The following is a 14,013-nucleotide window of genomic DNA, read 5'->3' as shown; positions in this document are numbered from 1 at the left end:
TATATCAGTGCCCTTCTTGGAAGTGATTTATTTTCTTGCGTTGCAAATATAAACCAGGAAAGCTATTTGACAAACTTGCTACCTTATCAATGGGTTTTTCTTAATAGTTTGAAGCAGAATTTAACAAAAAGCTAGCAATATAACAGCAAAATAACATCAATTCACAGATAATCTTGAAAATAATAGAAATACCACCACTTCCCTTAAGAATGTCTAGTCTTTGGTGCAATCTTTATACTTTTTCACAACTGTACTACTTTAAAAAGACCACTAATTTTGATTTTTGTCCAGAGATTGAAGCAATACTAAAATGAATTCAGATTTAAGTGTTATCTATTTTATAAATGGTGTTTTGAAATTTGCACTGCCATTTCACATTAAGGTTTTACAATGACCTCAGAATCTACTGTTAAAATAGGTTCAAGATGACACTGCAAATTTACACACACACACTCTATGGTCTGCTCCATCCACAGTCTGAGAAAATGGCAATTTTGCAGTGTCATCCTGAACCTATTTTAATATAACAATAATATATATCTGTCACATGGTTAAAGATGACAGAAATTTACTTGTCTAGCTTCAAAATGCTGCAATCAATTGGGAAATTCTAGGGAAACTGCATGGCTTATTGTTGCAGTTTTTAAATAAGTACATCCAGCTCCTACTATCTCCCAAAATCTTCTTGCCTGCAGATGGGACTTTTTATCCATTATTTCACATTGCTCTCTCAACTGTCACAATGTACATTCTGTCTCCAGTCAAAAGCTGTCAATGTCTCTGGCAAGATTCAAATGAAACATTTTAAAACATTCATTTGAGAAGTACAACAATGTGTGATTGCAGCATTAAATATATCAATGCACTATAACCTCCAATTAATAATTGGAATCAATTCCTACATTTTTATTGCATCTTTACAATCAAATGACGATGCCAGCCAACAATATTGCTTGATTCTGGTACTGTGTTTTTGGCAAAATACTAACAGCAGAAAGATCTGCACTCAAGTGAAGCTTGGCAAGGAACTGTGGGCTGCAGGCAGGGTCCAAACAAACATTGTTATAAAACTGCCCAAGGTTTTTAGGATTATGCACCTCCCCATCAATGGGCTATTGTCACTTCAATTACTGAGAACAACCTACAATAGGCACTTCAGAGGCCCACCAATACTGCCTCTGTAAAATTCTCCAAATTCAGTGGCAAAATGGCTGAAACTAGTGTCAGTATCTTCCTCAGGTCAATATTCCTGGTGTTGAAGCCAGCTGAGATCAGTTCTGTGGGTTCTGGGTGATCGGTGAATCAGCAGACTGCCACGGGTTAGGATGGACGTTTGGACTGGTTCCTTCCACCATCTGTGCTTGGCCTCCACATGCTGCTGTGGAAAGAATCCAAATGCCCTATACCTTTCAAGATCTTTTTTTGATACATGTTGTGCTTTTTGGATTCCCAAGTGTAGTTGAGGACATTGGAATTTTTCCTTGAGACATCCTTGAATTTTTTTTTCTTTGTCCACCACTTGCACTCCAGACTCCAGAAACACAAGTTTTTCACTCAAGCAAATTTCTAGAGAACACAGAAATCACTTTTGGGGTGACTTGGGGGGGAAAAAAATAAACATCTCATCAATTCATGGAAATTCCTGCCCCCAAAGCACCTAATCTGTTAGAAAAGGTCCAGGAAAGAAGAATGTACTCTGCCACTCCAGGAAAACGTTGAGATGACACATATACAATGGAATGAGCCAACATCAATCCAAACAAGACATCCACCTGGCCACCCTTGCTCAGGAGTCTGCTTATACTTGAAGAAATTCATTGGGTGCTACGTAATTAACTCTAGAACTGGAAGCAAAGTCATCAAAAAAATGGCAGTGTCACCAGAGCTGTTGTTTCAACAGCGCTGTCTCTGATGTGAACCTGGGGAGAGCGGGGGAGTGAAGACACAGCAGTGCTCTGCAGGATTCTACTGTCCAGTCCAACTACTAACAGCTCAGTGCCAGCTTTAAACACCCTGTTAAAGAAGCTAACAGTGGTTTATTTTAAAATCCTGCAACCACTGGATCTGGGTCCAAGATGCTGGCACCTCAAGAAGTTGCAGACTACTGGGAAGCAGAGGACTGGCAAGGGCACCAGAAAATGGATAAACCAGCCTCATTTGAGAAGGTGAGCAGAGGAGACTACCCATGGGATGGTGACCACAGTAGCAGATCAATGAGGGACTCTCCGGCTGAAGAACACAGATGTGGAGGGCTGTTGGTGACTCAAGGAAAGGAATCCACACAGGCTGCAGACTGCTGGCGACTGCAGTCCAAGGACTCACACCAAAAAATAGCTGCTGGAGACTAGCTAAAGGGGTACCAGGTTACTGGAACCAGGATGTAAGAGTACTGAGGGAACCCTGAGTTCTGATCACGTCGGAAGTTTGGATCGGGAACTTGAATTGGCGATGGTTTGGATTGAAGTCTGTGTGACTGGGGGCGAATCAATCCATGGACACTTAGTGATTCTAGGGGGACTGTCTTTTGTTTTTCTTTCTCTGATTTTAAGGGGTGCTGGGAAATTTCCGCTGATGGCAAATCTTTGCCTTACAGCAGACTAAAGTCAATTTCGTGCAATATTGCATCAGTTTTACTACATGACAATAAAGGAATCTTGAATCCTTTATTCCAGGGCCCTGAACAAGATGACTGACTGGAAGATACCCTGACAGAGGTTTAAACCACCAACCTCTGCCAGTTGACACCTTTATCAACAACTACAGAAACTATGGTTTGCCAGCATGGAATTCAACCTGGCAACTACCCATATCCCATCCAGATATATGTGCTCTATGTGATGCTTTATTCAATCTTTGCCTTGCATTGGTTTCCACTCCTAATTTAAATTGCAACTTATCATTTACAGTTCTTTTCCATGAAGATATCTACCAGGAGTACCAGAGTCAGCTGTCAAAACTGCTGCATTATATATGATGTTGCTGTTACTCTTAGAATCACTTATTCCATCCCATCAGTGAATGATGCACAGATAAACAAGCATGAATTAATATCAGAGACATACAATTATGTGACACTGACACTTGTTGTAGGCATTCCTTTGCCAAACCTGTGACTGATAGCATCTTTTTGGTCTTTGTAGGATATCTCAAAGCAGGTGGTGTAAAATGCCATTTCTTCTAGTTCAAAGAAAGGTCATTCACCTCCACTTGATTGCTTAGAGTAAAAAAAATTATTTGGATCAATTTACAACTGTTCTATTGCAGATGTTTGCAACAGAAAGAAACAAAGCAGTTTCATATCTGACTTTTATACATCTTTTAGCAGGGCACATGACTTAATACGTACAACTGGAGACGTTTCTGTAGCTAATAGTTACCTATTTGCATTGGACAAGAAAACACAATTCCTTTCTCCTGAGCCAAATAGGAGATCTCAACTATGGACCCTTCCCTCACTCCCACAAAACTCAGCTATGTGGTATTATTTCAAGTTTCACTGAATAGTGCAAAAAAGTTTCAAACTGCACCAGTTGCACTGCACTATTAAATACTGTATGTGCATATTTCTTGAAAGATCCTGATCAGAAACCGACAATTTACAGGTAATTTACTAACCTTTAATTGCTTTCAGCAATTTACAAGCAGTTATTAACAATCTGCATTCTCGTAGAGGCTACTGGCCAGAGGAGCAGCTGAAACACCACTACTTTGCTCTGGGCTAAACACAAACAATTCCATAATACTTCCAGTGAGCAGGTGTTCAAATGGGATATAGTTGGAGAGGATCCTCAATCACACTTCTAACAGGGAGTATTTCTGATATACCATGAAGTTGCTATTTGCTTTCTAACCTATATTATTTTCACAATCATGTTCCTATTTTAACTAAGTCTGGCTAGTGAGAAGAGGTGAGTTAAAGTGAGGTGGGTGAAGAGGAATTTAGTTCAAACATACACAGCTTTCAATAGTCAGGTTCAATGTGAATCAGAGCTGCAGTCGGTAAAGTGACATGCTAACTGGTTATACTCCACAATTAAACCTTCTGACCTTAAAAAGGGAGTGGCTCAGTCTCATCTCTTCTGATGTACACAGCATAATATTCCATGTCACAGCTCTATATTTCAGCCAGCACAAGCAATGTGACAGGAATTTATAATCAAGATACCCCTGGAACTGGCATTTTCCTCATTATTTGGAAAAGACACATTTCTGCAAAAACTACAGTCAACTAGCTTTGATGCAAAATAAATTTGGCAATCAACCACAATTATTTTTCAAAAGGAACATTTATTCCAAATGCAAGTAGTCCCCGGATTACGAATTTCTGACGGACTACGTGTGGCTTCAGCAGTTTGTCAGCCCGAGGAAGGAGAACGCTGCTGGCCGACAATTCATAGTTAAGAGTTTCCCCAAGCAAATATCAGAGAAAGAGGGATTTCAGAACACAGAAAGCAATAGGGCTTCATCATAAGAGAAAGGAAGCCGTGTGGATCGTGGAGCAGAATGTGAGAGCTTTTAGCCTGCCTGGGATTGACAGCAGCATCTGGCCGCAACTACTGGACTTGAATAAACCTGTCTCCGTTATAGTGCGGCCTCATTCAACATCAGCTGGACACCGGCCACCAGCATCTGGCATCCTGTCTGATCCTGCCAACCTTTGGAGTGGTGCTGAAATCATGCAGGACTTATCCCACCTCAGGATCCTATATTGGAATGTCATTTAAAGTTGGTGCAGCCTGTGTGATGTCATCAATTACGTGCCTTGATTGTAGAAGGGCCATGAATATGCCCTATCTACCACATTGGGGAAAACAAAGAAAGCTGTTCAAAATTTGACTACATGGATTTGCCATGGATATTAAGATACCTGTATACTATATATTAAGACAAATATTTGACCAACTGCCACTAAATAAGAAACTAATATACCTGTTCCGACTTACCTACAAATTCGACAAAGACTGACTTAGGAACACATCTCGTTCATAACCCGGGGACTGCTTGTATGTCAGATTGCTTAATTCATCAATGTTGTGAATGTCCCACCTAATTCATTAACTAGAGTAATAGACTAGGCTAGGTAACACCTAGTGGCCAGGGTAGCCAATCTTTTAATTTTGACGTACAGTGTAGTAACAGGCCATTTCGGTGCATGCGCACGTACCAGGGTGTAGTTTAATTGGGTGGCACAGACTCGTGGGCCAAAATGGCCTGTTACCGTGCTGTATGCATAAATTAAAAATTGAATGGTTGGCTGCCACCGAGACTGAGCCCAATCTACTGGGAACCAAAATTTCAATTCAACATTTACAAATATTGCTGTAGAAGAGTTTTTTAAAAACACTGCATTATTTTCAGAGAACCTTCTTCCCCCCCCTCCCCTATAATGCTCCCACACCAGAGACTGAATGATGTAAAATAATTGTCATTTTCATCATATGCTCAGCACCAAACTTTAAAGCATTCTTTTATTAAGCATGCTTTGAGACTTCCTATTTTTACTTAATGAATTTCGTGATACTTAGAACTAACATCTTCCCAGTGCATTTCCAGGAAGTCAACTCTGTTTTTGTTTCATTAACCAGTTTATCATTGTAATTTCATATGGATGTTAATCATTAGTTTAAAAATTGCTCACAAAAGTTCAAATAGTATGTGAATTCTGCAGTGTATAAACATAGCTAGATCCTGCAGAACTACTACTTTCTGCTTTCCTCCTGCAAAACATTTAAAAAAAAAATCTTCACAGCCAAGATTCCACTGATTCTATGCCCCGTGACTTTCTGGATGAATCTCTTGTGGAGGACCTTGTCAAATGTCTTGCTAAAATCCATTTAACCACATCTTCTGCTCTACCCTCATTAATTTCTTTTGTTACCTCCTCAAAAAACTCAATTAGGCTCATGAGGCATGACTTTCTCTTCACAAAGCCATGCTGACTATCCTGGAGTAGACTGTACTTCTCCAAATGCTCACAGATCTGATCCTTAAGAATCCTCTCCTATAGTTTGAACACCACTGAAGTAAGGCTCACTGGTCTATAATTTTCAGGATTCTCCCCATTTCCTTTTTTAAACAAGGTGAATACAGTTGACATTCTCCAATCCTCCAGCACCTGCCCTACATTCAGAGGGTTCAAAGATCATAGCTATCTCTTCTCTCATTTCTTACAGCAACCTGGGATATGTCACATCCGGCCCCGGGGACTTATCAATCTTGATGTTTTAAAGAAGATGCAACATTTTCTTTTCCTTAATCTCCACAATGTCCAGCACACAAGCCTGTTCTACTCTAACCTCACCCTGATCACAGTCCTTTTCTCTTGTGAATAGGACCTCTCCAACCTCCTCCACCTCCAGGCACATGTTATGTTGCCTTCTTTATCCTTTAGCAGCCACACCTTCATTCTCATCATCCTTCTGTTCTTTACATATACATAGAACACCTCAGGGTTCTCCTTAATCCTAAATGGTAAAGCCTTCTCATGCCCACTTCGAGCTCTCCTAAGTCCTTTCTTAAGCTCCTTCCTGGCTACCATATATTTCTCATGAGCCCTTCCGGTTTCCTGCTTCGTATATCTAGTGTATGCTTCCTTCTTGATTAGTTGTCTGACCTGTTTCATTAACCATGGTTCCCTTTTCCTACTATCTTTTCCTTGCCCCATTGGGACAAACCTCCTGAACCCAGCATAAGTGGTCCCTAAACTTCCTTCACATTACTTCTTTCATCCTTGAACATTGTTTCCTATTTATTCTTACTTGTTCCTGCCCCATCCCTTCATAATTAGCCTTTCCCAGTTAAGGACTTTCCCATTTTGTCTGTTTTTATCCTTTTCCATAGCTATGTTGAAGCTAAGGGATTTGTGGTCACTCTCACCAAAATGCTCCCACTTGTTCACGACCTGACTTGGTTCATTACCCAGAACTAGATCCAGTATGGCCTCTCCTCTAGTTGGCCGGTCCACATTTTGTGTCCTGAACACACCTGACAAATTCAGCTCTATCCATCCCTCTTGTAGTCATGAAGTGCCAGCCAATATTAGGGAAGTTGAATTTACCCATAACTACAAGCCTGTATTTCTTGCACCATTCTAAAATCAAATACATTCCATTACAAATGGAAAAGAATTTGCAAGCAACATTTTGAGTTTGAGTTTCTATGGGGACATTCAAAACCCACTTCAACAATTGAGTGAGTTTAATGGAATTTATTGGGCTAGAGATTGGTTGAGGAGCCTCAGATTCAAAATAGGAATCTGGTCACAGAATGTATCTGAAATCACAAACTTGCGCAATTAACATAGTATAAAACAATACATCTCAATAAGTAGGGGCAGGTGCTATAATCAGCAAGGATCTATGAACTTTGATTCAAATGCAGCAACATGAATTCTCTCAAGGCACTGAGTTCACAGATTCAGAAATTATTTGAGTAGAAGTAAACATCTGTATAGAGAGCTGACAAATATTCATACAAAATCTATGCACAAAATTCCATGACCACTTCTCAGTTAATTTGTATTTCCATCAGTAGAGTTGATCCATTAAGGAGAATTACTCAATCATTACTCAAAAGATCAACTATTCCTAGGATCCAGGAGATGTGTTTTTTTTTGAGGGTGATGTAGTAAAAGTTGCGTTGAAAATCTAAAATAACAGAATGCTGGAAACACTCACCAAAGCAGCTGCAGAGAGAAATGGATTAACTTTTCAGGTCAGAGCGTTGAAAAGCAGTTCAGCAGTTCCTTCCCAGTTAGGAAGAAGGTCTGATATGAAACATTAATCCCTTTCTCATTCCACAGATGCAGCCTGACCTGTTTTTATTTCTAAGAAAACAATCTGCAAGTAAGTACTTTATTGTTCTCAAACTAAAATATAAGAAGTTACTTCCACTGCACAAATTAATGTGATTAACGTACCTGATGCTAATGCACTGATGAATGCGACAAAATGTCTCAAAGATAAAGAGACGAGCATTCTCTATGAAATCCTCAAGGCAGGCCACCAAAAAGAAGTCATTCACGAGCACCTGTAATGAGAATATATAAAAATATTCAATCCATGATAGACTATAATAGCAGATAATGTCATGCATTTTACACAGCCAGCTCTCCTGCCTTTGTAGAAAGTTGCAAAACATCATAATCTTAAATGATCCTCTCTTGGAAACATAAGCAAAAACAAAATCAATTTTCACCATAGCAACAATGCCCGAAAGAAATGACAGAAAATGGAAAAACTACAAGTTAACCAGTTGGATCTGTTAAGTTTTTCCAAAAGAGCATGAGAGTTCTAGTCCTAGTGGGTCTAGCAGTAAAAGATAAAGCAGATGCAAATCTTTTAAATAATTCCTTTACTCTCCTGAACTGATAGAGATAGAAGCTGAATTGTTAATGAAAGTTAATCTGAAATGTCACCTAACAGTTGACATTGGACAACGAAGAATTTTCTTCCTGAAACTTTTGGGAGTATTTGATGAATTTTGGGCTGCATTGTGTGGAAAGGTATCTTTGAAATAACATATTTATAGTAAGAAAGGAGGAAATGGAGTCAGTTGGGGTAGATAAGTGCTCCAGTTGTGGGATGTGGGAAGTCAGAGACAGCACAGCTGTTTCTGATGACGACACCTGCAAAAGATGCATCCAATTGCATATAATGAGTGACCGTGTTAGGGAGCTTGAGCTGAAATTGGATGAACTGAGGATCATAAAGGAAGCAGAGGCAGTGATAGTTACAGGGAGACAGTCACTCGTAGAAGGCAGGAGTCAGGGAATTGGGTGACTGTAAGGAAAGGAGGGAGAGTCCCTGTGGAAGTGCCACTCAGCAACATGTATTCGGCATTGGATACTGCTGGGGGGAGCAGCCTACCAGGGACGAGTCGTGGGGGTCAGGTCTCTGGCACAGGGGCTGCCCCTGAGGTTCAGAAGGGAAGGAGAGATAAGAACAGGATACTTGTAGTTGGGGACTCATTAGTCAGAGGGACAGATAGAAGGTTTGTGGGACGAGATCGGGGATCCAGGTTGGTCTGTTGCCTCCCTGGTGCCAGGGTCAGGGATATCTCTGATCAAGTTCATAGCATTCTGCAAGGGGAAGGAGAACAGCCAGAAATCGTGGTCCATGCGGGGACCAATGACTTAGTTAGAAGTGGGGATGAGGTCCTGAAACAGGATTATGTGGAATTAGGTAGGAAGTTAAAAAACAGGACCTCTAAGGTAGTAATCTCTGGATTGCTGCCGGTGCCACGTGCTAGTGAGGGTAGAAATAGGAGGATGTGGAGGATGAATGCGTGGCTAAAGAGATGGTGCAGGGGGCAAGGGATAAGATTTCTGGATCATTGGGATCTCTTCTGGGGAAGGTCGGACCTGTACAAAAGGGATGGACTCCACTTGAACTGGAGGGGGACCAATGTGCTGGCAAGCAGATTTGCGAGAGCAGTGGAGGAAGGTTTAAACTAGTTTGGCAGGGGGGTGGGGAACAGAGTGTGAGTGCAGTGTCAAGGGAGCATGGCTACCAAGATAGGAATAATAACGATAACAAAGGTAGGATGAAGATTAGGGTAAAAGGTAGAAAAGAGAATATAGGTGAGGGTCATTCTCTGAAATGCATATATTTTAATGCAAGAAGCATAGTGAACAAGGTAGATGAGCTTAGAGCATGGACAGATACTTGGGGTCATGATATTGTGGCAATTAGTGAGATCTGGCTACAGGAGGGGCAGGACGGACAATTTAATATTCCAGGATACATTTGTTTTAGATGTGATAGAGCAGGGGGTAAAAAAGGGGGAGGAATTGCTCTGCTTGTTAAGGAGGGCATTACTGCCGTGAGGTGGCAGGATGGTCTGGAGGGATCATCCAGTGAGGCTGTTTGGGTGGAATTGAGGGGTGAAGGAGGCATGAGGGTGCTAATAGGGGTGTATTACAGACCACCAAATGGGCCAAGAAAATTAGAGGAACAAATTTGTAGGGAGCTAACGTATATGTGTGAGAATCATAAGGTAGTGATCATGGGAGATTTTAACTTCCCTCACATTGATTGGGATACCCATACAGTTAGAGGGCTGGATGGGCTAGAGTTCGTTAAATGTGTTCAAGATTGTTTTCTAAATCAATTAGTAGAAGAACCGACTCGGGACAGTGTAATACTAGATCTCCTGTTAGGGAATGAGCTAGGTCAGGTATCGGACATTAATGTTGGAGAACAAATTGGGTCTAGTGATCATAACTCTCTTAGTTTTCGGGTAGTTTTAGGGAAGAGCAAAGAGGGGCCTAAAGTTGAGGTTCTGGATTAGAGAAGAGCAAATTTCAAAGGAATAAGAAGGGATTTGGGGAGTATTGAGTGGGACAGGATATTTTCAGGTAAGGATGTTAATGAAAAATGGAGGATATTCAAAAAAGAAATTTTGTGGGTACAGAGTAGATATGTCCCAGTGAGGATCAAAGGAAAGGCTGGAAGTCATAGGGAGGCTTGGTTTTCGAGGAATATTGGAAATTTGGTTAGGAGAAAAAGGGAGGTGTACAAGAGGTATAAAGAGCAGGGAGCTGTGTAGAAGGAATCTTAAGAAAGAAATTAGAAAGGCCAAAAAAAGGCACCAAGAGGCTTTGGCAGACAGAGTAAAAATAAATCCAAAGGGTTTCTATAGGTACATTAAAAGTAAAAGATTAGTGAGGGATAAAATTGGACCCTTTGTAGATAGCGAGGGTAGGCTGAGTGAGAAGTCAGAGGAAATGGGGGAAATTTTGAATGATTTCTTTGCCTCGGTATTCACTAGGGAAAAAAATATTGAACCAGTTGAAGTAAAGAAAAATAGTGGGGAGGTCATGAAGCATATAAGGATAACCGAGAAGGTAGTGATGGCTGTGTTGAAAAAGATAAAGGTGGATAAATCTCCGGGACTGGTCAAAATATTCCCAAGGACACTCAGGGAGGCTTGTGGACAGATAGTGGGGCCATTAACAGAGATATTTAGGATGTCACTGGTCACGGGGGTAGTGCCAAAGGATTGGAGGGTGGCGCATGTGGTTCCGCTGTTTAAGAAAGGGTCCTACTCTTTGCAGATGATGCCGCTTTAGTTGCCCATTCAGAGCCAGCTCTTCAGCGCTTGACGTCCTGCTTTGCGGAAACTGCCAAAATGTTTGGCCTGGAAGTCAGCCTGAAGAAAACTGAGGTCCTCCATCAGCCAGCTCCCCACCATGACTACCAGCCCCCCCACATCTCCATCGGGCACACAAAACTCAAAACGGTCAACCAGTTTACCTATCTCGGCTGCACCATTTCATCAGATGCAAGGATCGACAATGAGATAGACAACAGACTCGCCAAGGCAAATAGCGCCTTTGGAAGACTACACAAAAGAGTCTGGAAAAACAACCAACTGAAAAACCTCACAAAGATAAGCGTATACAGAGCCGTTGTCATACCCACACTCCTGTTCGGCTCCGAATCATGGGTCCTCTACCGGCACCACCTACGGCTCCTAGAACGCTTCCACCAGCGTTGTCTCCGCTCCATCCTCAACATCCATTGGAGCGCTCACACCCCTAACGTCGAGGTACTCGAGATGGCAGAGGTCGACAGCATCGAGTCCACGCTGCTGAAGATCCAGCTGCGCTGGATGGGTCACGTCTCCAGAATGGAGGACCATCGCCTTCCCAAGATCGTATTATATGGCGAGCTCTCCACTGGCCACCGTGACAGAGGTGCACCAAAGAAAAGGTACAAGGACTGCCTAAAGAAATCTCTTGGTGCCTGCCACATTGACCACCGCCAGTGGGCTGATAACGCCTCAAACCGTGCATCTTGGCGCCTCACAGTTTGGCGGGCAGCAGCCTCCTTTGAAGAAGACCGCAGAGCCCACCTCACTGACAAAAGGCAAAGGAGGAAAAACCCAACACCCAACCCCAACCAACCAATTTTCCCTTGCAACCGCTGCAATCGTGTCTGCCTGTCCCGCATCGGACTGGTCAGCCACAAACGAGCCTGCAGCTGACGTGGACTTTTTACCCCCTCCATAAATCTTCGTCCGCGAAGCCAAGCCAAAGAAAGAAATGTAAACCTTGGAATTATAGGCCCGTGAGTCTGACGTCTGTGGTGGAAAGTATTCTGAGGGATAGTATTTACAAATATTTGGAGATACAGGGATTGATGGGGAGTAATCAGCATGGTTTTGTCAGGGGTAGATCATGCTTGACAAACCTGATTGAGTTTTTTGAGGGGGTTACAAAAAAGGTTGATGAAGGGAGAGCTGTGGATGTTGTCTATTTAGACTTTAGTAAAGCTTTTGACAAAGTTCCCCACAGGAGGTTAGGAAAAAAGGTGGAGGCATTAGGTATAAATAAGGAGGTAGTGCAATGGATTCAGCAATGGTTGGATGGGAGGTGTCAGAGAGTCGTGGTGGAAAATTGTTTGTCCAATTGGAGGCCGGTGACTAGTGGAGTTCCTCAGGGATCGGTCCTGGGTCCACTATTGTTTGTTTTATATATATATTAACGATCTGGAAGTAGGGGTGGAGAATTGGATAAGCAAGTTTGCGGATGATACAAAGATTGGTGGTGTTGTGGACAGTGAGGAAGATTACCATAGATTAAAAGGTGATTTAGGAAGGCTGGAGGCTGCATTAAATGGTAGGCTATTGAGATGTGCAGAGCAACAAAGGGATTTAGGAATGATGGTAAATAGTACCCTCAAGGCTGATACTCAGGTAGATGGTGTGGTGAAGAAGGCATTTGGAATGTTGGCCTTCATAAATCGGAGTATTGAATTCAAGAGTAGGGAGGTTATGATGAAATTGTACAAGGCATTGGTGAGGCCAAATTTGGAGTACTGTGTACAGTTTTGGTCACCAAATTATAGGAAAGATATAAACAAAATAGAGAGAGTACAGAGAAGGTTCACAAGAATGTTGACAGGATTTCAAGGTTTGAGTTACAGGGAAAGGTTGTGCAGACTAGGGCTTTTTTTTCTGGAGCGTAGAAAATTGAGGGGGTCTTGATAGAGGTGTTTAAGATTTTAAAAGGGACAGACAGAGTAAATGTCGATAGGCTTTTTCAATTAAGAGTGGGGGAGATTCAAACTAGAGGGCATGGTTTAAGATTGAAGGGGGAAAATTATCAAGGGAACATGAGGGGAAATTTCTTTACGCAAAGGGTGGTAGGGATGTGGAATGAGCTTCCGGCAGATGTAATTGAGGCAGGATCATTGGTTACATTTAAGGATAGACTGGATAGTTACATGGAGAGGAGAGGACTGGAGGGGTCTGGACCGGGTGCTGGTCAGTGGGACTAGGAGGGTGGGAATTAGTTATGGCATGGACTAGTAGGGCCGAAATGGCCTGTTCTGTGCTGTAGGTGGTTATATGGTTATATGATTATATGATCATGAAAATCACCTTGAACATTTTTCTATCACATATCATTATTTAGATATAACCTACTTTTGTGAATTCTTGTAATATTTTAAATCTATTTTGGTCAGTCCAAGAATGCCTGGGCATGGACTCAGTGCTATGCAAATGTTGTCTTAGGCCTGGACATGCTTAGTCAGGATAGATACAGACAGACTATAAAAGCAGCTCACATACACAGATACTGTGCATTACATTGATATAGACTGAACAAATGTTGATGCGCATGTTCTTCAGGCAACAGCATAGTGAGTGTAATTAACAATAGCATTTATTATTTTCAGGAAGATTCAATACAGCAATAGCTGTGATAAATTGTTACTTAATAGCCTGAATATGCCTGGGATTGTCTGATCTCAGAAGCTAAGCAGGCACAGGACTGGTCAGTACTTGGAGGGGATACCGCCTTAGAACACCAGGTGCTGTAGGTTTCTGTGAGGGGCGCTGGACAAAGTGTCTTTTGATTCTGTCTTCCTTACAATAGACAAAAGTTAAAGAATTTCATGCATGTTACATTTTAAATTTAATATTAAATGGAACCTTTACCTTTGTGCCAAGTATACGCTTATGGCACAAAGACACAGCGTGTCTACACTTATTAAAAAAACCTAT

General features: G+C 41.7%; 1 protein-coding gene across 1 annotated transcript in view; it reads right to left on the bottom strand.

The window, feature by feature from the left end:
- LOC138755282 (eukaryotic translation initiation factor 3 subunit E-A) overlaps positions 1 to 14,013 on the bottom strand; it is a 155,366-nt gene that overhangs the window by 27,683 nt on the left and 113,670 nt on the right. Inside the window, exon 10 of the mRNA XM_069920988.1 lies at positions 7,919 to 8,028. Coding sequence (XP_069777089.1) covers positions 7,919 to 8,028 — 110 coding nt within the window. The remainder of the gene's footprint in view (positions 1 to 7,918; positions 8,029 to 14,013) is intronic.

The sequence above is a fragment of the Narcine bancroftii genome, chromosome 2, assembly GCF_036971445.1.
Source record: "Narcine bancroftii isolate sNarBan1 chromosome 2, sNarBan1.hap1, whole genome shotgun sequence".
Lineage (NCBI taxonomy): Eukaryota > Metazoa > Chordata > Chondrichthyes > Torpediniformes > Narcinidae > Narcine > Narcine bancroftii.
The sequence above is the reverse complement of the archived record's forward strand: the minus strand, read 5'-3'. Positions and strand labels throughout refer to the sequence as shown.